Source organism: Oncorhynchus mykiss, chromosome 9 (genome assembly GCF_013265735.2).
Source record: "Oncorhynchus mykiss isolate Arlee chromosome 9, USDA_OmykA_1.1, whole genome shotgun sequence".
Taxonomy (NCBI): Eukaryota; Metazoa; Chordata; class Actinopteri; order Salmoniformes; family Salmonidae; genus Oncorhynchus; species Oncorhynchus mykiss.
Genome location: NC_048573.1, coordinates 72802601 through 72829470, shown reverse-complemented (window position 1 = coordinate 72829470; position 26870 = coordinate 72802601). Strand labels below are relative to the sequence as shown.

At 49.4% G+C, this 26870-nt stretch overlaps 1 protein-coding gene across 1 annotated transcript in view; it reads right to left on the bottom strand.

Annotated features, from left to right (window-relative positions):
• The window catches only part of rerea (arginine-glutamic acid dipeptide (RE) repeats a), a 310643-nt gene that overhangs the window by 197301 nt on the left and 86472 nt on the right, over nt 1–26870 (bottom strand). Inside the window, 1 exon segment of the mRNA XM_036988973.1 lies at nt 15854–15924. Within this exon segment, the coding sequence (XP_036844868.1) occupies nt 15854–15924 (71 nt within the window).

The following is a 26870-nucleotide window of genomic DNA, read 5'->3' as shown; positions in this document are numbered from 1 at the left end:
TTAGATGGGCTGGCTGGCTGGTTACACTAACGGAGGTTGTTTGCTCGTTGATTTTAGATGGGCTGGCTGGCTGGCTGGTTACACTAACGGAGGTTGTTTGCTCGTTGATTTTAGATGGGCTGGCTGGCTGGTTACACTAACGGAGGTTGTTTGCTCGTTGATTTTAGATGGGCTGGCTGGCTGGCTGGTTACACTAACGGAGGTTGTTTGCTCGTTGATTTTAGATGGGCTGGCTGGCTGGCTGGTTACACTAACGGAGGTTGTTTGATCGTTGATTTTAGATGGGCTGGCTGGCTGGTTACACTAACGGAGGTTGTTTGCTCGTTGATTTTAGATGGGCTGGCTGGCTGGCTGGTTACACTAACGGAGGTTGTTTGCTCGTTGATTTTAGATGGGCTGGCTGGCTGGTTACACTAACGGAGGTTGTTTGCTCGTTGATTTTAGATGGGCTGGCTGGCTGGTTACACTAACGGAGGTTGTTTGCTCGTTGATTTTAGATGGGCTGGCTGGCTGGTTACACTAACGGAGGTTGTTTGCTCGTTGATTTTAGATGGGCTGGCTGGCTGGTTACACTAACGGAGGTTGTTTGCTCGTTGATTTTAGATGGGCTGGCTGGCTGGCTGGTTACACTAACGGAGGTTGTTTGCTCGTTGATTTTAGATGGGCTGGCTGGCTGGTTACACTAACGGAGGTTGTTTGCTCGTTGATTTTAGATGGGCTGGCTGGTTACACTAACGGAGGTTGTTTGCTCGTTGATTTTAGATGGGCTGGCTGGCTGGCTGGTTACACTAACGGAGGTTGTTTGCTCGTTGATTTTAGATGGGCTGGCTGGCTGGCTGGTTACACTAACGGAGGTTGTTTGCTCGTTGATTTTAGATGGGCTGGCTGGCTGGTTACACTAACGGAGGTTGTTTGCTCGTTGATTTTAGATGGGCTGGCTGGCTGGTTACACAAACGGAGGTTGTTTGCTTGTTGATTTTAGATGGGCTGGCTGGCTGGCTGGTTACACTAACGGAGGTTGTTTGCTCGTTGATTTTAGATGGGCTGGCTGGCTGGCTGGTTACACTAACGGAGGTTGTTTGCTCGTTGATTTTAGATGGGCTGGCTGGCTGGTTACACTAACGGAGGTTGTTTGCTCGTTGATTTTAGATGGGCTGGCTGGCAGGTTACACTAACGGAGGTTGTTTGCTCGTTGATTTTAGATGGGCTGGCTGGCTGGCTGGCTGGTTACACTAACGGAGGTTGTTTGCTCGTTGATTTTAGATGGGCTGGCTGGCTGGCTGGCTGGCTGGTTACACTAACGGAGGTTGTTTGCTCGTTGATTTTAGATGGGCTGGCTGGCTGGTTACACTAACGGAGGTTGTTTGCTCGTTGATTTTAGATGGGCTGGCTGGCTGGCTGGTTACACTAACAGAGGTTGTTTGATCGTTGATTTTAGATGGGCTGGCTGGCTGGCTGGCTGGTTACACTAACGGAGGTTGTTTGATCGTTGATTTTAGATGGGCTGGCTGGCTGGCTGGCTGGTTACACTAACGGAGGTTGTTTGCTCGTTGATTTTAGATGGGCTGGCTGGCTGGCTGGCTGGTTACACTAACGGAGGTTGTTTGCTCGTTGATTTTAGATGGGCTGGCTGGCTGGCTGGTTACACTAACGGAGGTTGTTTGCTCGTTGATTTTAGATGGGCTGGCTGGCTGGCTGGTTACACTAACGGAGGTTGTTTGCTCGTTGATTTTAGATGGGCTGGCTGGCTGGCTGGCTGGCTGGTTACACTAACGGAGGTTGTTTGATCGTTGATTTTAGATGGGCTGGCTGGCTGGTTACACTAACGGAGGTTGTTTGCTCGTTGATTTTAGATGGGCTGGCTGGCTGGCTGGCTGGTTACACTAACGGAGGTTGTTTGCTCGTTGATTTTAGATGGGCTGGCTGGCTGGCTGGTTACACTAACGGAGGTTGTTTGCTCGTTGATTTTAGATGGGCTGGCTGGCTGGTTACACTAACGGAGGTTGTTTGCTCGTTGATTTTAGATGGGCTGGCTGGCTGGTTACACTAACGGAGGTTGTTTGCTCGTTGATTTTAGATGGGCTGGCTGGCTGGCTGGTTACACTAACGGAGGTTGTTTGCTCGTTGATTTTAGATGGGCTGGCTGGCTGGCTGGTTACACTAACGGAGGTTGTTTGCTCGTTGATTTTAGATGGGCTGGCTGGCTGGTTACACTAACGGAGGTTGTTTGCTCGTTGATTTTAGATGGGCTGGCTGGCTGGTTACACTAACGGAGGTTGTTTGCTTGTTGATTTTAGATGGGCTGGCTGGCTGGCTGGTTACACTAACGGAGGTTGTTTGCTCGTTGATTTTAGATGGGCTGGCTGGCTGGCTGGTTACACTAACGGAGGTTGTTTGCTCGTTGATTTTAGATGGGCTGGCTGGCTGGTTACACTAACGGAGGTTGTTTGCTCGTTGATTTTAGATGGGCTGGCTGGCTGGTTACACTAACGGAGGTTGTTTGCTCGTTGATTTTAGATGGGCTGGCTGGCTGGCTGGCTGGTTACACTAACGGAGGTTGTTTGCTCGTTGATTTTAGATGGGCTGGCTGGCTGGCTGGCTGGCTGGTTACACTAACGGAGGTTGTTTGCTCGTTGATTTTAGATGGGCTGGCTGGCTGGTTACACTAACGGAGGTTGTTTGCTCGTTGATTTTAGATGGGCTGGCTGGCTGGCTGGTTACACTAACAGAGGTTGTTTGATCGTTGATTTTAGATGGGCTGGCTGGCTGGTTACACTAACGGAGGTTGTTTGATCGTTGATTTTAGATGGGCTGGCTGGCTGGCTGGCTGGTTACACTAACGGAGGTTGTTTGCTCGTTGATTTTAGATGGGCTGGCTGGCTGGCTGGCTGGTTACACTAACGGAGGTTGTTTGCTCGTTGATTTTAGATGGGCTGGCTGGCTGGCTGGTTACACTAACGGAGGTTGTTTGCTCGTTGATTTTAGATGGGCTGGCTGGCTGGCTGGTTACACTAACGGAGGTTGTTTGCTCGTTGATTTTAGATGGGCTGGCTGGCTGGCTGGCTGGTTACACTAACGGAGGTTGTTTGATCGTTGATTTTAGATGGGCTGGCTGGTTACACTAACGGAGGTTGTTTGCTCGTTGATTTTAGATGGGCTGGCTGGCTGGCTGGCTGGTTACACTAACGGAGGTTGTTTGCTCGTTGATTTTAGATGGGCTGGCTGGCTGGCTGGCTGGCTGGTTACACTAACGGAGGTTGTTTGCTCGTTGATTTTAGATGGGCTGGCTGGCTGGTTACACTAACGGAGGTTGTTTGCTCGTTGATTTTAGATGGGCTGGCTGGCTGGCTGGCTGGTTACACTAACGGAGGTTGTTTGCTCGTTGATTTTAGATGGGCTGGCTGGCTGGTTACACTAACGGAGGTTGTTTGCTCGTTGATTTTAGATGGGCTGGCTGGCTGGCTGGCTGGTTACAGTAACGGAGGTTGTTTGACCGTTGATTTTAGATGGGCTGGCTGGCTGGCTGGCTGGTTACACTAACGGAGGTTGTTTGCTCATTGATTTTAGATGGGCTGGCTGGCTGGCTGGCTGGCTGGTTACACTAACGGAGGTTGTTTGATCGTTGATTTTAGATGGGCTGGCTGGCTGGCTGGACTAACGGAGGTTGTTTGCTCGTTGATTTTAGATGGGCTGGCTGGCTGGCTGGCTGGTTACACTAACGGAGGTTGTTTGCTCATTGATTTTAGATGGGCTGGCTGGCTGGCTGGTTACACTAACGGAGGTTGTTTGCTCGTTGATTTTAGATGGGCTGGCTGGCTGGCTGGCTGGTTAAAATAACGGAGGTTGTTTGATTGTTGATTTTAGTTGGGCTGGCTGGCTGGCTGGTTAGACTAACGGAGGTTGTTTGCTCGTTGATTTTAGATGGGCTGGCTGGCTGGTTACACTAACGGAGGTTGTTTGCTCGTTGATTTTAGATGGGCTGGCTGGCGGGCTGGCTGGTTACACTAACGGAGGTTGTTTGATCGTTGATTTTAGATGGGCTGGCTGGCTGGCTGGTTAGACTAACGGAGGTTGTTTGATCGTTGATTTTAGATGGGCTGGCTGGCTGGTTACACTAACGGAGGTTGTTTGCTCGTTGATTTTAGATGGGCTGGCGGGCTGGCTGGTTACACTAACGGAGGTTGTTTGATCGTTGATTTTAGATGGGCTGGCTGGCTGGTTACACTAACGGAGGTTGTTTGCTCGTTGATTTTAGATGGGCTGGCTGGCGGGCTGGCTGGTTACACTAACGGAGGTTGTTTGCTCGTTGATTTTAGATGGGCTGGCTGGCGGGCTGGCTGGTTACACTAACGGAGGTTGTTTGCTCGTTGATTTTAGATGGGCTGGCTGGCTGGCTGGCTGGTTAGACTAACGGAGGTTGTTTGATCGTTGATTTTAGTTGGGCTGGCTGGCTGGCTGGTTACACTAACGGAGGTTGTTTGATCGTTGATTTTAGATGGGCTGGCTGGCTGGCTGGTTACACTAACGGAGGTTGTTTGATCGTTGATTTTAGATGGGCTGGCTGGCTGGCTGGTTAGACTAACGGAGGTTGTTTGATCGTTGATTTTAGTTGGGCTGGCTGGCTGGCTGGTTACACTAACGGAGGTTGTTTGATCGTTGATTTTAGATGGGCTGGCTGGCTGGCTGGTTACACTAACGGAGGTTGTTTGATCGTTGATTTTAGTTGGGCTGGCTGGCTGGCTGGTTACACTAACGGAGGTTGTTTGATCGTTGATTTTAGATGGGCTGGCTGGCTGGCTGGTTACACTAACGGAGGTTGTTTGCTCGTTGATTTTAGATGGGCTGGCTGGCTGGTTACACTAACGGAGGTTGTTTGATCGTTGATTTTAGATGGGCTGGCTGGCTGGCTGGCTGGACTAACGGAGGTTGTTTGATCGGAGGCTGGCTGGCTGGCTGGCTGGTTACAGTAACGGAGGTTGTTTGACCGTTGATTTTAGATGGGCTGGCTGGCTGGCTGGACTAACGGAGGTTGTTTGCTCGTTGATTTTAGATGGGCTGGCTGGCTGGCTGGCTGGTTACACTAACGGAGGTTGTTTGCTCATTGATTTTAGATGGGCTGGCTGGCTGGCTGGCTGGCTGGCTGGCTGGTTACACTAACGGAGGTTGTTTGTTCGTTGATTTTAGATGGGCTGGCTGGCTGGTTACACTAACGGAGGTTGTTTGATCGTTGATTTTAGATGGGCTGGCTGGACTAACGGAGGTTGTTTGCTCGTTGATTTTAGATGGGCTGGCTGGCTGGCTGGCTGGTTACAGTAACGGAGGTTGTTTGACCGTTGATTTTAGATGGGCTGGCTGGCTGGCTGGCTGGTTACACTAACGGAGGTTGTTTGCTCATTGATTTTAGATGGGCTGGCTGGCTGGCTGGCTGGCTGGTTACACTAACGGAGGTTGTTTGATCGTTGATTTTAGATGGGCTGGCTGGCTGGCTGGCTGGACTAACGGAGGTTGTTTGCTCGTTGATTTTAGATGGGCTGGCTGGCTGGCTGGCTGGTTACACTAACGGAGGTTGTTTGCTCATTGATTTTAGATGGGCTGGCTGGCTGGCTGGTTACACTAACGGAGGTTGTTTGCTCGTTGATTTTAGATGGGCTGGCTGGCTGGCTGGCTGGTTAAAATAACGGAGGTTGTTTGATTGTTGATTTTAGTTGGGCTGGCTGGCTGGCTGGTTAGACTAACGGAGGTTGTTTGCTCGTTGATTTTAGATGGGCTGGCTGGCTGGTTACACTAACGGAGGTTGTTTGCTCGTTGATTTTAGATGGGCTGGCTGGCGGGCTGGCTGGTTACAATAACGGAGGTTGTTTGATCGTTGATTTTAGATGGGCTGGCTGGCTGGCTGGTTAGACTAACGGAGGTTGTTTGATCGTTGATTTTAGATGGGCTGGCTGGCTGGTTACACTAACGGAGGTTGTTTGCTCGTTGATTTTAGATGGGCTGGCGGGCTGGCTGGTTACACTAACGGAGGTTGTTTGATCGTTGATTTTAGATGGGCTGGCTGGCTGGTTACACTAACGGAGGTTGTTTGCTCGTTGATTTTAGATGGGCTGGCTGGCGGGCTGGCTGGTTACACTAACGGAGGTTGTTTGCTCGTTGATTTTAGATGGGCTGGCTGGCGGGCTGGCTGGTTACACTAACGGAGGTTGTTTGCTCGTTGATTTTAGATGGGCTGGCTGGCTGGCTGGCTGGCTGGTTAGACTAACGGAGGTTGTTTGATCGTTGATTTTAGTTGGGCTGGCTGGCTGGCTGGTTACACTAACGGAGGTTGTTTGATCGTTGATTTTAGATGGGCTGGCTGGCTGGCTGGTTACACTAACGGAGGTTGTTTGATCGTTGATTTTAGATGGGCTGGCTGGCTGGCTGGTTAGACTAACGGAGGTTGTTTGATCGTTGATTTTAGTTGGGCTGGCTGGCTGGCTGGTTACACTAACGGAGGTTGTTTGATCGTTGATTTTAGATGGGCTGGCTGGCTGGCTGGTTACACTAACGGAGGTTGTTTGATCGTTGATTTTAGTTGGGCTGGCTGGCTGGCTGGTTACACTAACGGAGGTTGTTTGATCGTTGATTTTAGATGGGCTGGCTGGCTGGCTGGTTACACTAACGGAGGTTGTTTGCTCGTTGATTTTAGATGGGCTGGCTGGCTGGTTACACTAACGGAGGTTGTTTGATCGTTGATTTTAGATGGGCTGGCTGGCTGGCTGGCTGGACTAACGGAGGTTGTTTGATCGGAGGCTGGCTGGCTGGCTGGCTGGTTACAGTAACGGAGGTTGTTTGACCGTTGATTTTAGATGGGCTGGCTGGCTGGCTGGACTAACGGAGGTTGTTTGCTCGTTGATTTTAGATGGGCTGGCTGGCTGGCTGGCTGGTTACACTAACGGAGGTTGTTTGCTCGTTGATTTTAGATGGGCTGGCTGGCTGGCTGGCTGGTTAGACTAACGGAGGTTGTTTGCTCGTTGATTTTAGATGGGCTGGCTGGCTGGCTGGTTACACTAACGGAGGTTGTTTGCTCATTGATTTTAGATGGGCTGGCTGGCTGGCTGGACTAATGGAGGTTGTTTGCTCGTTGATTTTAGATGGGCTGGCTGGCTGGCTGGACTAATGGAGGTTGTTTGCTCGTTGATTTTAGATGGGCTGGCTGGCTGGCTGGCTGGTTACACTAACGGAGGTTGTTTGATCGTTGATTTTAGTTGGGCTGGCTGGCTGGCTGGTTAGACTAACGGAGGTTGTTTGCTCGTTGATTTTAGATGGGCGGGCTGGCTGGCTGGCTGGTTACACTAACGGAGGTTGTTTGATCGTTGATTTTAGATGGGCTGGCTGGCTGGCTGGCTGGTTAGACTAACGGAGGTTGTTTGCTCGTTGATTTTAGATGGGCTGGCTGGCTGGCTGGACTAACGGAGGTTGTTTGCTCGTTGATTTTAGATGGGCTGGCTGGCTGGCTGGACTAATGGAGGTTGTTTGCTCGTTGATTTTAGATGGGCTGGCTGGCTGGCTGGACTAATGGAGGTTGTTTGCTCGTTGATTTTAGATGGGCTGGCTGGCTGGCTGGTTACACTAACGGAGGTTGTTTGATCGTTGATTTTAGATGGGCTGGCTGGCTGGCTGGTTACACTAATGGAGGTTGTTTGCTTGTTGATTTTAGTTGGGCTGGCTGGCTGGCTGGCTGGCTGGCTGGCTGGCTGGCTGGCTGGCTGGCTGGCTGGCTGGCTGGTTACACTAATGGAGGTTGTTTGCTTGTTGATTTTAGTTGGGCTGGCTGGCTGGCTGGCTGGCTGGCTGGCTGGCTGGCTAGACTAACGGAGGATGCAGTGCGTTTCAGACAGCTGCTGGAGCAGGGGGTATAGAGAACAAGGTGACAGCTGGTACAGCGTCTCTGGTCACACACGCATGCAGATGGCTGTTTATTAATTACAGGAGTGAGGAGAGATGATGGGAGAAAGAGCGAGAGAAGGGAGACAGATTCACCATTGTAAATACAACCTATATTCATCTGTTTATTGATTTTTCCAATTCATACTCCAACTATTTCACATTGTGACAAAACTGTACATAGTCAATATAACATTTGAAATGTCTTATTATTTTTAAAACTTTCCCATGCCAATGAAGCCATTTGAATAGAGAGGAGTGCTCGAGAGACCAGGCAGAGGGCGAGAGACCAGACAGAGAGAGGGCGAGAGACCAGACAGAGAGAGGGCGAGAGACCAGGCAGAGAGACCAGGCAGAGGGCGAGAGACCAGGCAGAGGGCGAGAGACCAGGCAGAGGGCGAGAGACCAGGCAGAGGGCGAGAGACCAGGCAGAGGGCGAGAGACCAGGCAGAGGGCGAGAGACCATGCAGAGGGCGAGAGACCAGGCAGAGGGCGAGAGACCAGGCAGAGGGCGAGAGACCAGGCAGAGGGCGAGAGACCAGACAGAGAGAGGGCGAGAGACCAGACAGAGAGAGGGCGAGAGACCAGACAGAGAGAGGGCGAGAGACCAGACAGAGAGAGGGCGAGAGACCAGACAGAGAGAGGGCGAGAGACCAGACAGAGAGAGGGCGAGAGACCAGACAGAGAGAGGGCGAGAGACCAGACAGAGAGAGGGCGAGAGACCAGACAGAGAGAGGGCGAGAGACCAGGCAGAGGGCGAGAGACCAGGCAGAGGGCGAGAGACCAGGCAGAGGGCGAGAGACCAGGCAGAGGGCGAGAGACCAGGCAGAGGGCGAGAGACCAGGCAGAGGGCGAGAGGGAAAAGGACGAGACTGATGTAACCTGTTGTCTCTGGGCAATTAGGCACATTTCTGTTAGACAGAGACCTCTGGAAGCACACTTCATCCAGCTGTAGATGAGACTCAAACACTGTGTTATTAGTGTGAGTCCTCAGCCGTCTCTCTCCCTCTATCTGCAATCTGATTAAAGCACTGCTGCTAAGGATACACACGCACACACACTTCCCTCACACACACACCCCCACTGCTTCTTCCTCCCTGAGCCATGTGGCCCCAGCAGTGACCTCCCATCATCACCCGGCTTCCTCCCCGGGGGCCTCCTTCCCGGGGGCCTCCTTCCCGGGCCCCTCATCCACAGCTCAGAGACAGAGGCGCCTCATGTTAATATAGATATGAGAGGGGGTTGTAGTAACATCTTAATGGTGCTTCATTTGGACTAAGTGGAAACCCTGCTACAGAGTCTTAGTAGAAACCCCGCTACAGAGTCTTAGTAGAAACCCTGCTACAGAGTCTTAGTAGAAACCCCGCTACAGAGTCTTAGTAGAAACCCTGCTACAGAGTCTTAGGGGAAACCCTGCTACAGAGTCTTAGGGGAAACCCTGCTACAGAGTCTTAGCAGAAACCCTGCTACAGAGTCTTAGGGGAAACCCTGCTACAGAGTCTTAGTGGAAACCCTGCTACAGAGTCTTAGTAGAAACCCTGCTACAGAGTCTTAGTAGAAACCCTGCTACAGAGTCTTAGTAGAAACCCTGCTACAGAGTCTTAGGGGAAACCCTGCTACAGAGTCTTAGGGGAAACCCTGCTACAGAGTCTTAGTGGAAACCCTGCTACAGAGTCTCAGTGGAAACCCTGCTACAGAGTCTTAGTGGAAACCCTGCTACAGAGTCTTAGTGGAAACCCTGCTACAGAGTCTTAGTGGAAACCCTGCTACAGAGTCTTAGTAGAAACCCTGCTACAGAGTCTTAGCGGAAACCCTGCTACAGAGTCTTAGTGGAAACCCTGCTACAGAGTCTTAGCAGAAACCCTGCTACAGAGTCTTAGTAGAAGCCCTGCTACAGAGTCTCAGTGGAAACCCTGCTACAGAGTCTTAGCGGAAACCCTGCTACAGAGTCTTAGTGGAAACCCTGCTACAGAGTCTTAGTGGAAACCCTGCTACAGAGTCTTAGTGGAAACCCTGCTACAGAGTCTTAGTAGAAGCCCTGCTACAGAGTCTCAGTGGAAACCCTGCTACAGAGTCTTAGTAGAAACCCCGCTACAGAGTCTTAGTAGAAACCCTGCTACAGAGTCTTAGTAGAAACCCTGCTACAGAGTCTTAGGGGAAACCCTGCTACAGAGTCTTAGCAGAAACCCTGCTACAGAGTCTTAGGGGAAACCCTGCTACAGAGTCTTAGGGGAAACCCTGCTACAGAGTCTCAGTGGAAACCCTGCTACAGAGTCTTAGCGGAAACCCTGCTACAGAGTCTTAGTGGAAACCCTGCTACAGAGTCTTAGTGGAAACCCTGCTACAGAGTCTTAGTAGAAACCCTGCTACAGAGTCTTAGCGGAAACCCTGCTACAGAGTCTTAGTGGAAACCCTGCTACAGAGCAGCCATAGATATGGTCTGTTGCAGCTATCAAAACCAGTGCACCTGCAGTGCAGGCAGCACCGTAAAAAAAATGTGTGTTTGTTGCTGAGCCAGGAAAACAAAGTAAGCATACTCCCTCGTCCCCATTGAGGAGCAAGCCCTTTACGAAGCAGCAAATTACAATCTCGAAAAAAGGCAATTCAGACAATTTGGAGGTGAAAAGATACTCTTTAAAATCAAAAATGTTTTAAATTGTTTCTTCATTACATCCATTAAAGTCTCAGACAATTGCCGCCTCCTCATACAGAAACACATTTTCCAGGTCGTCTTAATTGAGAAAGAAACATCAATCCACATTTACACCTCACACTATTCTACTTGGCAGGAAAATAACTCCAGGAATTCTCTGTCTGTTTCCTCTGTTTGCTAAACCATTAAAGTCCAGTACCTACTGTACCTACATAAATGACCACATTGTTCGAGTGAACATTGGACAGAGAAATGTAATAGATTATGGCTTGGGCGGTATACAGACTTGCATATCGTCATACCATCCTGGGATTTACGCGGGGGCTTAAAAAGCAAAAACCCGTTGGGCCTCTACCAGAATGCTAACAAAATTAGCACAAACTAATAGCAAAATCAAATGTTTTTTTTATTTCACCTTTATTTAACTAGGTAGGCTAGTTGAGAACAAGTTCTCATTTGCAACTGCGACCTGGCCAAGATAAAGCATAGCAGTGTGAACAGACAACAACACAGAGTTACACATGGAGTAAACAATTAACAAGTCAATAACACAGTAGAAAAAAAGAGAGTCTATATACATTGTGTGCAAAAGGCATGAGGAGGTAGGCGAATAGTTACAGTTTAGCAGATTAACACTGGAGTGATAAATGATCAGATGGTCATGTACAGGTAGAGATACTGGTGTGCAAAAGAGCAAAAAAGTAAATAAATAAAAACAGTATGGGGATGAGGTAGGTAAAAATGGGTGGGCTATTTACCGATAGACTATGTACAGCTGTAGACTAAATAGACGCTGTTCGCTAAATGCTAACGAACTAAAATGAAGGCAAACTAATTGCAACGACGGGGACGTCCAGATCTAAGTTATACGAGGATGGGTAGTAGCTACCGAATGTCATTTTCAGCATGGGTAGTAGCTACCGAATGTCATTTTCAGCATGGGTAGTAGCTACCGAATGTCATTTTCAGCATGGGTAGTAGCTACCGAATGTCATTTTCAGCATTTGCAACCGAAAGTGAAGGAGAGGAAGAGTGTAAATGAACGAAGTTGTGATGCGTGCTTTTCTGAAGGAACAGCAGCATGTGTCCACAGAGCAGAGGAGAATTAAAAACTCTAGTAGGAAGCACAAGGAAAAAAACTGGCAGCTGTACAGATAACACATCCAGAGCTGTTTGACTTCTGGCAGAAAGCCATTATAAGATAGCTGATTGCATACTAGTGAACTTCACCTCATGTACCACCTTACAACAGAGACTCCCTGATAGAACTACAACACCACGGACTCACCAGCTGATAGAACTACAACACTACGGACTCACCAGCTGATAGAACTACAACACTACGGACTCACCAGCTGATAGAACTACAACACTACGGACTCACCAGCTGATAGAACTACAACACTACGGACTCACCAGCTGATAGAACTACAACGCTACGGACTCACCAGCTGATAGAACTACAACGCTACGGACTCACCAGCTGATAGAACTACAACGCTACGGACTCACCAGCTGATAGAACTACAACGCTACGGACTCACCAGCTGATAGAACTACAACGCTACGGACTCACCATCTGATAGAACTACAACACTACGGACTCACCAGCTGATAGAACTACAACACTACGGACTCACCAGCTGATAGAACTACAACACTACGGACTCACCAGCTGATAGAACTACAACACTACGGACTCACCAGCTGATAGAACTACAACACTACGGACTCACCAGCTGATAGAACTACAACACTACGGACTCACCAGCTGATAGAACTACAACACTACGGACTCACCAGCTGATAGAACTACAACACTACGGACTCACCATCTGATAGAACTACAACACTACGGACTCACCAGCTGATAGAACTACAACACTACGGACTCACCAGCTGATAGAACTACAACACTACGGACTCACCAGCTGATAGAACTACAACACTACGGACTCACCAGCTGATAGAACTACAACACTACGGACTCACCAGCTGATAGAACTACAACACTACGGACTCACCAGCTGATAGAACTACAACACTACGGACTCACCAGCTGACAGAACTACAACACTACGGACTCACCAGCTGATAGAACTACAACACTACGGACTCACCAGCTGACAGAACTACAACACTACGGACTCACCAGCTGACAGAACTACAACACTACGGACTCACCAGCTGATAGAACTACAACACTACGGACTCACCAGCTGATAGAACTACAACACTACGGACTCACCAGCTGACAGAACTACAACACTACGGACTCACCAGCTGACAGAACTACAACACTACGGACTCACCAGCTGATAGAACTACAACACTACGGACTCACCAGCTGATAGAACTACAACGCTACGGACTCACCAGCTGATAGAACTACAACGCTACGGACTCACCAGCTGATAGAACTACAACGCTACGGACTCACCAGCTGATAGAACTACAACGCTACGGACTCACCAGCTGATAGAACTACAACGCTACGGACTCACCAGCTGATAGAACTACAACGCTACGGACTCACCAGCTGATAGAACTACAACGCTACGGACTCACCAGCTGATAGAACTATGGACTCACCAGCTGATAGAACTATGGACTCACCAGCTGATAGAACTACGGACTCACCAGCTGATAGAACTACGGACTCACCAGCTGATAGAACTACGGACTCACCAGCTGATAGAACTACGGACTCACCAGCTGATAGAACTACGGACTCACCAGCTGATAGAACTACGGACTCACCAGCTGATAGAACTACGGACTCACCAGCTGATAGAACTACGGACTCACCAGCTGATAGAACTACGGACTCACCAGCTGATAGAACTATGGACTCACCAGCTGATAGAACTATGGACTCACCAGCTGATAGAACTATGGACTCACCAGCTGATAGAACTACGGACTCACCAGCTGATAGAACTACGGACTCACCAGCTGATAGAACTACGGACTCACCAGCTGATAGAACTACAACGCTACGGACTCACCAGCTGATAGAACTACAACACTACGGACTCACCAGCTCCCACCGTCTCCCGTTGTGCTATTTACAAACAAACACGTAACTGTCCAACTGTTCTGGGGAACTACGGTGAGCTTCGTAATGTGTTCGTAATGTGTTCGTAATGTGTTCGTAATGTGTTCGTAATGTGACAGGTGAAATTAACAACGAAATGATCTTCTTTATCTCCTAACGTACTGCACAAGTTGACTGCAGGTTTTAACTTAAAGTAGCTGCCATTATTTACATTTATTGAAAAACCTCAAAGAAATAGTTTTGACGGTATTAAAAAACAAACATCCTGTGGCGTTTTTCCGTATATACGGCATACCGCCCAAGCCTGCGTTGGACATAACCACTAGGAACGCATTGGTAAGACCTTGGTAAGACCAACGGTTGATATACAGGGAGTCAGATGTCCCCTGTTCAACTTAACTTCAGTCTGCACAGTGACAGATGACTCTACATCCACATGCTTCACTCACCATCTGCCTTCCATAAAACACAGAAAACAGGCCGTCTGCATTTCCCCCAAAACATACGAATAACACCCACATCAAAGAGCTGTTTGAAGAGCCTTTACCACCAGGCATTCCTACAACAGTGGTGGGACCTGCAGTTAAGAGCAGGCTAGGGGGCGACTGAGGGTCAGGGATAGAGCCCTGCTCAGGGGTCAGGGTTAGAGCCCTGCTCAGGGGTCAGGGTTAGAGCCCTGCTCAGGGGCCAGGGTTAGAGCCCTGCTCAGGGGCCAGGGTTATAGGGACAGGGTTAGAGCCCTGCTCAGGGGTCAGGGTTATAGGGACAGGGTTAGAGCCCTGCTCAGGGGCCAGGGTTATAGGGACAGGGTTAGAGCCCTGCTCAGGGGCCAGGGTTAGAGCCCTGCTCAGGGGCCAGGGTTATAGGGACAGGGTTAGAGCCCTGCTCAGGGGCCAGGGTTATAGGGACAGGGTTAGAGCCCTGCTCAGGGGCCAGGGTTATAGGGACAGGGTTAGAGCCCTGCTCAGGGGCCAGGGTTATAGGGACAGGGTTAGAGCCCTGCTCAGGGGCCAGGGTTATAGGGACAGGGTTAGAGCCCTGCTCAGGGGCCAGGGTTATAGGGACAGGGTTAGAGCCCTGCTCGGGGGCCAGGGTTATAGGGACAGGGTTAGAGCCCTGCTCAGGGGTCAGGGTTATAGGGACAGGGTTAGAGCCCTGCTCAGGGGACAGGGTTATGGGGACAGGGATAGAGCCCTGCTCAGGGGCCAGGGTTATAGGGACAGGGTTAGAGCCCTGCTCAGAGGCCAGGGTTATAGCCCTGCTCAGGGTCCAGGGTTATAGGGACAGGGTTAGAGCCCTGCTCAGGGTCCAGGGTTATAGGGACAGGGTTAGAGCCCTGCTCAGGGGCCAGGGTTATAGGGACAGGGTTAGAGCCCTGCTCAGGGGCCAGGGTTATAGCCCTGCTCAGGGGCCAGGGTTATAGGGACAGGGTTAGAGCCCTGCTCAGGGGCCAGGGTTATAGCCCTGCTCAGGGGCCAGGGTTAGAGCCCTGCTCAGGGGCCAGGGTTATAGGGACAGGGTTAGAGCCCTGCTCAGGGGCCAGGGTTATAGCCCTGCTCAGGGGCCAGGGTTATAGGGACAGGGTTAGAGCCCTGCTCAGGAGCCAGGGTTATAGGGACAGGGTTAGAGCCCTGCTCAGGGGTCAGGGTTATAGGGACAGGGTTAGAGCCCTGCTCAGGGGCCAGGGTTATAGGGACAGGGTTAGAGCCCTGCTCAGGGGCCAGGGTTATAGGGACAGGGTTAGAGCCCTGCTCAGGGGCCAGGGTTATAGGGACAGGGTTAGAGCCCTGCTCAGGGGTCAGGGTTATAGGGACAGGGTTAGAGCCCTGCTCAGGGGCCAGGGTTATAGGGACAGGGTTAGAGCCCTGCTCAGGGGCCAGGGTTATAGGGACAGGGTTAGAGCCCTGCTCAGGGGTCAGGGTTATAGGGACAGGGTTAGAGCCCTGTTCAGGGGCCAGGGTTATAGGGCCAGGGTTAGAGCCCTGCTCAGGTGCCAGGGTTATAGGGACAGGGTTAGAGCCCTGCTCAGGGTCAGGGTTATAGGGAAAGGGTAGGAGCCCTGCTCAGGGTCAGGGTTATGGGGACAGGGTTAGAGCCCTGGTCAGGGTTATGGGGACAGGGTTAGAGCCCTGGTCAGGGTTATGGGGACAGGGTTAGAGCCCTGCTCAGGGGCCAGGCCCTGGCTCGGGGACAGAGGAAGAAAAAGGCTAGTTAGTACTCACCAGTTTAAAATCCTGAATGCTACATATGAAGTAGGGAGTGTTGGGCCTGCGGCTCTCCATATATACACAATCTGAAACACAGAGAAAGACACAGTTAGAGGATGATAGAAAGAGTAGACAGCAGCAGCTCTAGCTGTGTGAGAGGGGGCGGGACTCGGTGTGAGAGGGGGCGGGACTCGGTGTGAGAGGGGGCGGGACTCGGTGTGAGAGGGCGCGGGACTCGGTGTGAGAGGGCGCGGGACTCGGTGTGAGAGGGGGCGGGACTCGGTGTGAGAGGGGGCGGGACTCGTGTGAGAGGGGGCAGGTCTCGGTGTGAGAGGGGGCGGGACTCGGTGTGAGAGGGGGCGGGACTCGTGTGAGAGGGGGCGGGACTCGTGAGAGAGGGGGCAGGACTCGTGAGAGAGGGGGCAGGACTCGGTGTGAGAGGGGGCAGGACTCGGTACTCAAGTAGCAAACAGAGTAAACTATAAAAACGGACATTATACTCGCCGGAGTTGCGTATCGAATTTAAACAAACCAAACATTTAAATACTGTTATAGAAGGTACATTTAAAACACAAACAGCAAAGTCTATCAATAGAGGTATATATTAAAATACAGTACAGAAACACACAGCGAGGCGTGGCTTAACGTGACCACAACTCCAAGTAGAATCCAGTCTTAGGGTAGTCCCGTTACTCCCATGTAATTAGGGTAGTCCCGTTACTCCCATGTAATTAGGGTAGTCCCGTTACTCCCATGTAATTAGGGTAGTCCCGTTACTCCCATGTAATTAGGGTAGTCCCGTTACTCCCATGTAATTAGGGTAGTCCCGTTACTCCCATGTAATTAGGGTAGTCCCGTTACTCCCATGTAATTAGGGTAGTCCCGTTACTCCCATGTAATTAGGGTAGTCCCGTTACTCCCATGTAATTAGGGTAGTCCCGTTACTCCCATGTAATTAGGGTAGTCCCGTTACTCCCATGTAATTAGGGTAGTCCCGTTACTCCCATGTAATTAGGGTAGTCCCGTTACTCCCATGTAATTAGGGTAGTCCCGTTACTCCCATGTAATTAGGGTAGTCCCGTTACTCCCATGTAATTAGGGTAGTCCCGTTACTCCCATGTAATTAGGGTAGTCCCGTTACTCCCATGTAATTAGGGTAGTCCCGTTACTCCCATGTAATTAGGGTAGTCCTGTTACTCCCATGTAATTAGGGTAGTCCCGTTACTCCCATGTAATTAGGGTAGTCCCGTTACTCCCATGTAATTAGGGTAGTCCCGTTACTCCCATGTAATTAGGGTAGTCCTGTTACTCCCATGTAATTAGGGTAGTCCTGTTACTCCCATGTAATTAGTGTAGTCCTGTTACTCCCATGTAATTAGTGTAACTTTGGTGTGATCCTAGGGTAGTCCTGTTACTCCCCATGTAATTAGACTAACTCTGGTGTGATCCTAGGGTAGTCCTGTTACTCCCATGTAATTAGACTAACTCTGGTGTGATCCTAGGGTAGTCCTGTTACTCCCCATGTAATTAGACTAACTGGTGTGATCCTAGGGTAGTCCTGTTACTCCCCATGTAATTAGACTAACTCTGGTGTGATCCTAGGGTAGTCCTGTTACTCCCATGTAATTAGACTAACTCTGGTGTGATCCTAGGGTAGTCCTGTTACTCCCCATGTAATTAGACTAACTCTGGTGTGATCCTAGGGTAGTCCTGTTACTCCCATGTAATTAGACTAACTCTGGTGTGATCCTAGGGTAGTCCTGTTACTCCCATGTAATTAGACTAACTCTGGTGTGATCCTAGGGTAGTCCTGTTACTCCCCATGTAATTAGACTAACTCTGGTGTGATCCTAGGGTAGTCCTGTTACTCCCATGTAATTAGACTAACTCTGGTGTGATCCTAGGGTAGTCCTGTTACTCCCCATGTAATTAGACTAACTCTGGTGTGATCCTAGGGTAGTCCTGTTACTCCCCATGTAATTAGACTAACTCTGGTGTGATCCTAGGGTAGTCCTGTTACTCCCCATGTAATTAGACTAACTCTGGTGTGATCCTAGGGTAGTCCTGTTACTCCCATGTAATTAGACTAACTCTGGTGTGATCCTAGGGTAGTCCTGTTACTCCCATGTAATTAGACTAACTCTGGTGTGATCCTAGGGTAGTCCTGTTACTCCCATGTAATTAGACTAACTCTGGTGTGATCCTAGGGTAGTCCTGTTACTCCCCATGTAATTAGACTAACTCTGGTGTGATCCTAGGGTAGTCCTGTTACTCCCCATGTAATTAGACTAACTCTGGTGTGATCCTAGGGTAGTCCTGTTACTCCCATGTAATTAGACTAACTCTGGTGTGATCCTAGGGTAGTCCTGTTACTCCCCATGTAATTAGACTAACTCTGGTGTGATCCTAGGGTAGTCCTGTTACTCCCATGTAATTAGACTAACTCTGGTGTGATCCTAGGGTAGTCCTGTTACTCCCATGTAATTAGACTAACTCTGGTGTGATCCTAGGGTAGTCCTGTTACTCCCCATGTAATTAGACTAACTCTGGTGTGATCCTAGGGTAGTCCTGTTACTCCCATGTAATTAGACTAACTCTGGTGTGATCCTAGGGTAGTCCTGTTACTCCCCATGTAATTAGACTAACTCTGGTGTGATCCTAGGGTATTCCTGTTACTCCCATGTAATTAGACTAACTCTGGTGTGATCCTAGGGTAGTCCTGTTACTCCCCATGTAATTAGACTAACTCTGGTGTGATCCTAGGGTAGTCCTGTTACTCCCATGTAATTAGACTAACTCTGGTGTGATCCTAGGGTAGTCCTGTTACTCCCATGTAATTAGACTAACTCTGGTGTGATCCTAGGGTAGTCCTGTTACTCCCCATGTAATTAGACTAACTCTGGTGTGATCCTAGGGTAGTCCTGTTACTCCCCATGTAATTAGACTAACTCTGGTGTGATCCTAGGGTAGTCCTGTTACTCCCATGTAATTAGACTAACTCTGGTGTGATCCTAGGGTAGTCCTGTTACTCCCATGTAATTAGACTAACTCTGGTGTGATCCTAGGGTAGTCCTGTTACTCCCCATGTAATTAGACTAACTCTGGTGTGATCCTAGGGTAGTCCTGTTACTCCCCATGTAATTAGACTAACTCTGGTGTGATCCTAGGGTAGTCCTGTTACTCCCATGTAATTAGACTAACTCTGGTGTGATCCTAGGGTAGTCCTGTTACTCCCCATGTAATTAGACTAACTCTGGTGTGATCCTAGGGTAGTCCTGTTACTCCCATGTAATTAGACTAACTCTGGTGTGATCCTAGGGTAGTCCTGTTACTCCCATGTAATTAGACTAACTCTGGTGTGATCCTAGGGTAGTCCTGTTACTCCCCATGTAATTAGACTAACTCTGGTGTGATCCTAGGGTAGTCCTGTTACTCCCCATGTAATTAGACTAACTCTGGTGTGATCCTAGGGTAGTCCTGTTACTCCCATGTAATTAGACTAACTCTGGTGTGATCCTAGGGTAGTCCTGTTACTCCCATGTAATTAGACTAACTCTGGTGTGATCCTAGGGTAGTCCTGTTACTCCCCATGTAATTAGACTAACTCTGGTGTGATCCTAGGGTAGTCCTGTTACTCCCCATGTAATTAGACTAACTCTGGTGTGATCCTAGGGTAGTCCTGTTACTCCCCATGTAATTAGACTAACTCTGGTGTGATCCTAGGGTAGTCCTGTTACTCCCCATGTAATTAGACTAACTCTGGTGTGATCCTAGGGTAGTCCTGTTACTCCCATGTAATTAGACTAACTCTGGTGTGATCCTAGGGTAGTCCTGTTACTCCCATGTAATTAGACTAACTCTGGTGTGATCCTAGGGTAGTCCTGTTACTCCCATGTAATTAGACTAACTCTGGTGTGATCCTAGGGTAGTCCTGTTACTCCCCATGTAATTAGACTAACTCTGGTGTGATCCTAGGGTAGTCATGATACTCCCATGTAATTAGACTAACTCTGGTGTAATCCTAGGGTAGTCCTGTTACTCCCCATGTAATTAGACTAACTCTGGTGTGATCCTAGGGTAGTCCTGTTACTCCCATGTAATTAGACTAACTCTGGTGTGATCCTAGGGTAGTCCTGTTACTCCCATGTAATTAGACTAACTCTGGTGTGATCCTAGGGTAGTCCTGTTACTCCCCATGTAATTATACTAACTCTGGTGTGATCCTAGGGTAGTCCTGTTACTCCCCATGTAATTAGACTAACTCTGGTGTGATCCTAGGGTAGTCCTGTTACTCCCCATGTAATTAGACTAACTCTGGTGTGATCCTAGGGTAGTCCTGTTACTCCCCATGTAATTAGACTAACTCTGGTGTGATCCTAGGGTAGTCCTGTTACTCCCCATGTAATTAGACTAACTCTGGTGTGATCCTAGGGTAGTCCTGTTACTCCCATGTAATTAGACTAACTCTGGTGTGATCCTAGGGTAGTCCTGTTACTCCCCATGTAATTAGACTAACTCTGGTGTGATCCTAGGGTAGTCCTGTTACTCCCATGTAATTAGACTAACTCTGGTGTGATCCTAGGGTAGTCCTGTTACTCCCATGTAATTAGACTAACTCTGGTGTGATCCTAGGGTAGTCCTGTTACTCCCCATGTAATTAGACTAACTCTGGTGTGATCCTAGGGTAGTCCTGTTACTCCCATGTAATTAGACTAACTCTGGTGTGATCCTAGGGTAGTCCTGTTACTCCCATGTAATTAGACTAACTCTGGTGTGATCCTAGGGTAGTCCTGTTACTCCCATGTAATTAGACTAACTCTGGTGTGATCCTAGGGTAGTCCTGTTACTCCCATGTAATTAGACTAACTCTGGTGTGATCCTAGGGTAGTCCTGTTACTCCCCATGTAATTAGACTAACTCTGGTGTGATCCTAGGGTAGTCCTGTTACTCCCCATGTAATTAGACTAACTCTGGTGTGATCCTAGGGTAGTCCTGTTACTCCCCATGTAATTAGACTAACTCTGGTGTGATCCTAGGGTAGTCCTGTTACTCCCCATGTAATTAGACTAACTCTGGTGTGATCCTAGGGTAGTCCTGTTACTCCCCATGTAATTAGACTAACTCTGGTGTGATCCTAGGGTAGTCCTGTTACTCCCCATGTAATTAGACTAACTCTGGTGTGATCCTAGTGTAGTCCTGTTTCTCCCCATGTAATTAGACTAACTCTGGTGTGATCCTAGGGTAGTCCTGTTACTCCCCATGTAATTAGACTAACTCTGGTGTGATCCTAGGGTAGTCCTGTTACTCCCCATGTAATTAGACTAACTCTGGTGTGATCCTAGGGTAGTCCTGTTACTCCCCATGTAATTAGACTAACTCTGGTGTGATCCTAGGGTAGTCCTGTTACTCCCCATGTAATTAGACTAACTTTAGTGTGATCCTAGGGTAGTCCTGTTACTCCATGTAATTAGACTAACTCTGGTGTGATCCTAGGGTAGTCCTGTTACTCCCCATGTAATTAGACTAACTCTGGTGTGATCCTAGGGTAGTCCTGTTACTCCCCATGTAATTAGACTAACTCTGGTGTGATCCTAAGCAAACTACTGACACTTTTTTGTTGTGGCCTCAATACATGTTCTCAACAGCCTCCAGTGACGATTTTAAGACGAAATTGTCAAGGGGGGGTAGTTGGGGAAGATACCTAGTCAGTTGTACAACAATGCATTCAACTGAAATGTGTCTTCTGCATTTAACACGCTTGGAATGAAAATAATGACATAATTAGTGGGTATTGTGGTTGTGGAAGGCTTATAATTAGTCTAGGTATATTTTCTGAAATCAGTAGTGCTGAACTCGTTAGATTATTGCTGACCATTTGAAATGATGGGTCTTTAACCTTTAAATTGTACAAAGCTTAGAGAAAAAAAATTGTACAAAGCACAGAGAGGGAGTGAGATACACAATCAGAGGTCTGATGTATTCATCTACTTTTCACTATTGATTGTAAAAGCAGACATGTAATGATCCACAACCAATCAGTGTGTAGAGTCTGATCTGGCCTCGCTGCCCTTTACCCAACACTGAACATTCTGTCATGAGTCACTGAGCAGTCACGACATGCTAACTGCCGGCCAGCCAGCCAGCGAGAGAGAGAGAGAGAGAGCGCAAGAAATGGGGGAGGGCCTCCTTGCCCTCTCTGAACCTTCCTTTATATTCTACAAAAGCCTCTGACAGACCGTTAGCATTAGCAATTCAGAGTCAATGACAACGGCACACTTAGCATTAGCATTGAGGAAGCACAGACGTAGGTAGGAGGAGACATGTCAGGGTGCCAAATGCCCCCCTTATTCCATACACAGTCAGGGTCCACGGGGCTCTGGTCTGAAGTAGTGCACTGTGAAGGGAAAAGGGAGCCATTTGGGACACAGGAGTGGTCTCTTTCAGGTAGGAGGCACTTGCAGACGTGTTCATAAGGCCAAAAGAAAATGAACTGAAACACTTATAACCCTTTACTGTTTAGAAAAAGGTTTTGCTACAGCATTCCCTATTAAACATGACCCAGGCAGGAAAACAAGACGTTTCTAGAAGCTTCTATATTTTCTTCCTGTCAGTTGCCGTGGGCATCGTTAATTATTTGTTTGTGCGGGTTGTTGTTATTGATCAGGTCGGGGTTGTTGTTGTTATTGATCTGGTCGGTGGATGTTGTTGTTATTGATCTGGTCGGTGGATGTTGTTGTTATTGATCTGGTCGGGGGTTGTTGTTGTTGTTATTGATCTGGTCGGGGTTGTTATTGATCAGGTCGGGGTTGTTGTTGTTATTGATCTGGTCGGGGTTGTTATTGATCTGGTCGTTGTTGTTATTGATCTGGTCGGGGGTTGTTGTTGTTATTGATCTGGTCGGTGGATGTTGTTGTTATTGATCTGGTCGGTGGATGTTGTTGTTATTGATCTGGTCGGGGGTTGTTGTTGTTATTGATCTGGTCGGTGGATGTTGTTGTTATTGATCTGGTCGGGGGTTGTTGTTGTTGTTATTGATCAGGTCGGGGTTGTTGTTGTTATTGATCTGGTCGGGGTTGTTATTGATCTGGTCGTTGTTGTTATTGATCTGGTCGGTGGATGTTGTTGTTATTGATCTGGTCGGTGGATGTTGTTGTTATTGATCTGGTCGGGGGTTGTTGTTGTTATTGATCTGGTCGGTGGATGTTGTTGTTATTGATCTGGTCGGTGGATGTTGTTGTTATTGATCTGGTCGGTGGATGTTGTTGTTATTGATCAGGTCGGTGTTGTTGTTGTTATTGATCTGGTCGGGGGATGTTGTTGTTATTGATCTGGTCGGGGGTTGTTGTTGTTATTGATCTGGTCGGTGGATGTTGTTGTTATTGATCTGGTCGGTGGATGTTGTTGTTATTGATCTGGTCGGTGGATGTTGTTGTTATTGATCAGGTCGGTGTTGTTGTTGTTATTGATCTGGTCGGTAGATGTTGTTGTTATTGATCTGGTCGGGGGTTGTTGTTGTTATTGATCTGGTCGGTGGATGTTGTTGTTATTGATCTGGTCAGGGTTGTTGTTGTTATTGATCTGGTCGTTGTTGTTATTGATCTGGTCGGTGGATGTTGTTGTTATTGATCAGGTCGGGGTTGTTGTTGTTATTGATCTGGTCGTTGTTGTTGTTATTGATCTGGTCATTGTTGTTATTGATCTGGTTGTTGTTGTTATTGATCTGGTCGGGGTTGTTATTGATCTGGTCGGGGTTGTTGTTGTTATTGATCAGGTCGGGGTTGTTGTTGTTATTGATCAGGTCGGGGTTGTTGTTGTTATTGATCTGGTCGTTGTTGTTATTGATCTGGTCGTTGTTGTTATTGATCAGGTCGGGGTTGTTGTTGTTGTTATTGATCAGGTCGGGGTTGTTGTTGTTGTTATTGATCAGGTCGGGGTTGTTGTTATTGATCAGGTCGGGGTTGTTGTTGTTATTGATCAGGTCGGGTTGTTATTGATCTGGTCGTTGTTGTTATTGATCTGGTCGTTGTTGTTATTGATCTGGTCGGGGTTGTTATTGATCTGGTCGTTGTTGTTATTGATCTGGTCGTTGTTGTTATTGATCTGGTCGGGGTTGTTATTGATCTGGTCGGGGTTGTTATTGATCTGGTCGGGGTTGTTATTGATCTGGTCGGGGTTGTTGTTGTTATTGATCTGGTCGTTGTTGTTATTGATCTGGTCGTTGTTGTTGTTATTGATCTGGTCGTTGATGTTGTTATTGATCTGGTCGTTGTTGTTATTGTTCTGGTCGTTGTTGTTGTTATTGATCTGGTCGGGGTTGTTATTGATCTGGTCGTGTTGTTGTTATTGATCTGGTCGTGTCAACTACAGCTGTTATTGGTCGTGTTATCTACGGGGCTGCAGGGAGGTGGAATAAAGATATCAAATAGCTGAGGAGAGCGATGCAGGACATGTTTGCAGGCTCTGATAGACAGACAAAGCCCAGGGTACGATCTGAGCTCTCCTTAGACCGACAAAGCCCAGGGTACTAAGGAGAGCTCTGATAGTACCCTGGGCCTTGTCTGTAAGGAGAGCTCTGATAGTACCCTGGGCCTTGTCTGTCTAAGGAGAGCTCTGATCATACCCTGGGCCTTGTCTGTCTAAGGAGAGCTCTGATAGTACCCTGGGCTTTGTCTGTCTAAGGAGAGCTCTGATAGACAGACCAAGCCCAGGGTACTATCAGAGCTCTCCTTAGACAGACCAAGCCCAGGGTACTAAGGAGAGCTCTGATAATACCCTGGGCTTTGTCTGTCTAAGGAGAGCTCTGATAATACCCTGGGCTTTGTCTGTCTAAGGAGAGCTCTGATAGTACCCTGGGCTTTGTCTGTCTAAGGAGAGCTCTGATAGTACACTGGGCTTTGTCTGTCTAAGGAGAGCTCTGATAATACCCTGGGCTTTGTCTGTCTAAGGAGAGCTCTGATAGTACCCTGGGCTTTGTCTGTCTAAGGAGAGCTCTGATAGTACCCTGGGCTTTGTCTGTCTAAGGAGAGCTCTGATAGTACCCTGGGCTTTGTCTGTCTAAGGAGAGCTCTGATCATACCCTGGGCCTTGTCTGTCTAAGGAGAGCTCTGATAGTACCCTGGGCCTTGTCTGTCTAAGGAGAGCTCTGATAGTACCCTGGGCTTTGTCTGTCTAAGGAGAGCTCTGATAGTACCCTGGGCTTTGTCTGTCTAAGGAAAGCTCTGATAGTACCCTGGGCTTTGTCTGTCTAAGGAGAGCTCTGATCATACCCTGGGCCTTGTCTGTCTAAGGAGAGCTCTGATAGTACCCTGGGCTTTGTCTGTCTAAGGAGAGCTCTGATAGTACTCTGGGCTTTGTCTGTCAGAGTGGCAAACACACACACAGTAACCTGGGGGGGGCCAGATCTTCTGCAGTCTCAATGAGCTATTCTAGAGGAGGGGGGCGTGTGTGTGCGTAGGAGGGTTCACGTTGTCACGGATACCCCTCTTTCTTCCCAGCCTTTCCCATTAAAAAAAAAAAAATGACTCTCCTTCTCCCTCTGTTTTCCAACCTGGCTCCAGTTGAAGTCATTTACAAGATAACATGAATGAACATTTCCATCAGTGCTTTACTGTGACCCGAGGGGCTGACAGAGGCAGACTGCATGTGTAAAGAGAGGGAGAGGAGAGGGATGAAGGAGAGAGAGATGGAGGGAGAGAGGGGGAGAGAGGGATGGAGGGAGAGAGGGATGGAGGGAGAGAGGGATGGAGGGAGAGAGGGGGAGGGGATGGAGATGGAGGGAGAGAGGGGGAGGGGATGGAGAGGGAGAGAGGGATGGAGAGGGAGAGAGGGATGGAGAGGGAGAGAGGGATGGAGAGGGATGGAGAGGGAGAGAGGGATGGAGAGGGAGAGAGAGATGGAGGGAGAGAGGGATGGAGGGAGAGAGGGATGGAGGGAGAGAGAGATGGAGGGAGAGAGAGATGGAGGGAGAGGGGGAGGGAGGGAGAGGGGGAGGGAGGGAGAGGGGGAGGGAGAGAGGGGGAGGGAGATTAGGGAGAGAGGGGAAGGGGGATTAGGGAGAGAGAGATGGAGGGAGAGAGGGATGGAGGGAGAGAGAGATGGAGGGAGAGAGGGATGGAGGGAGAGAGAGATGAAGGGAGAGAGGGGAAGGGGGATTAGGGAGAGAGAGATGGAGGGAGAGAGGGATGGAGGGAGAGAGAGATGGAGGGAGAGAGGGATGGAGGGAGAGGGGGAGGGAGGGAGAGGGGGAGGGAGATTAGGGAGAGAGGGGAAGGGGGATTAGGGAGAGAGGGGAAGGGGGAAGGGGGATGAGAGAGAGAGGGGAAGGGGGATTAGGGAGAGAGGGGAAGGGGGATGAGGGAGAGAGGGGAAGGGGGATGAGGGAGAGAGGGATGGAGGGAGAGAGGGATGGAGAGAGAGAGGGATGGAGAGAGAGAGGGAGAGAGGGGGAGGGAGATTAGGGAGAGAGGGGAAGGGGGATTAGGGAGAGAGGGGAAGGGGGATTAGGGAGAGAGGGATGGAGGGAGAGAGGGATGGAGAGAGAGAGGGAGAGAGGGGCAGGGAGAGAGGGGGAGGGAGAGAGGGGGAGGGAGAGAGGGGGAGGGAGAGAGGGATGGAAGGAGATGGGGTAGGGGGATGGAGGGAGAGAGGGAGAGAGGGATGGAGGGAGAGAGGGGGAGAGGGATTAGGGAGAGGGATAGAGGGAGAGAGGGATGGAAGGAGAGGGATGAGAGAGAGAGGGGGAGGGAGAGAGGGATGGAAGGAGATGGGGTAGGGGGATGGAGGGAGAGAGGGATGGAGAGAGAGGGGGAGGGGGATGGAGGGAAAGAGGGATGGAGGGAGAGAGGGATGGAAGGAGAGAGGGGGAGGGGATTAGGGAGAGAGGGATGGAGGGAGAGAGGGGGGGGTGGAGGGGGAGAGGGATGGAGGGAGAGAGGGGTGGAGGGAGAGAGGGGGAGGGGGGTGGAGGGAGAGAGGGGGAGGGGGGTGGAGGGAGAGAGGGGGAGGGGGGTGGAGGGAGAGTGGGGGAGGGGGG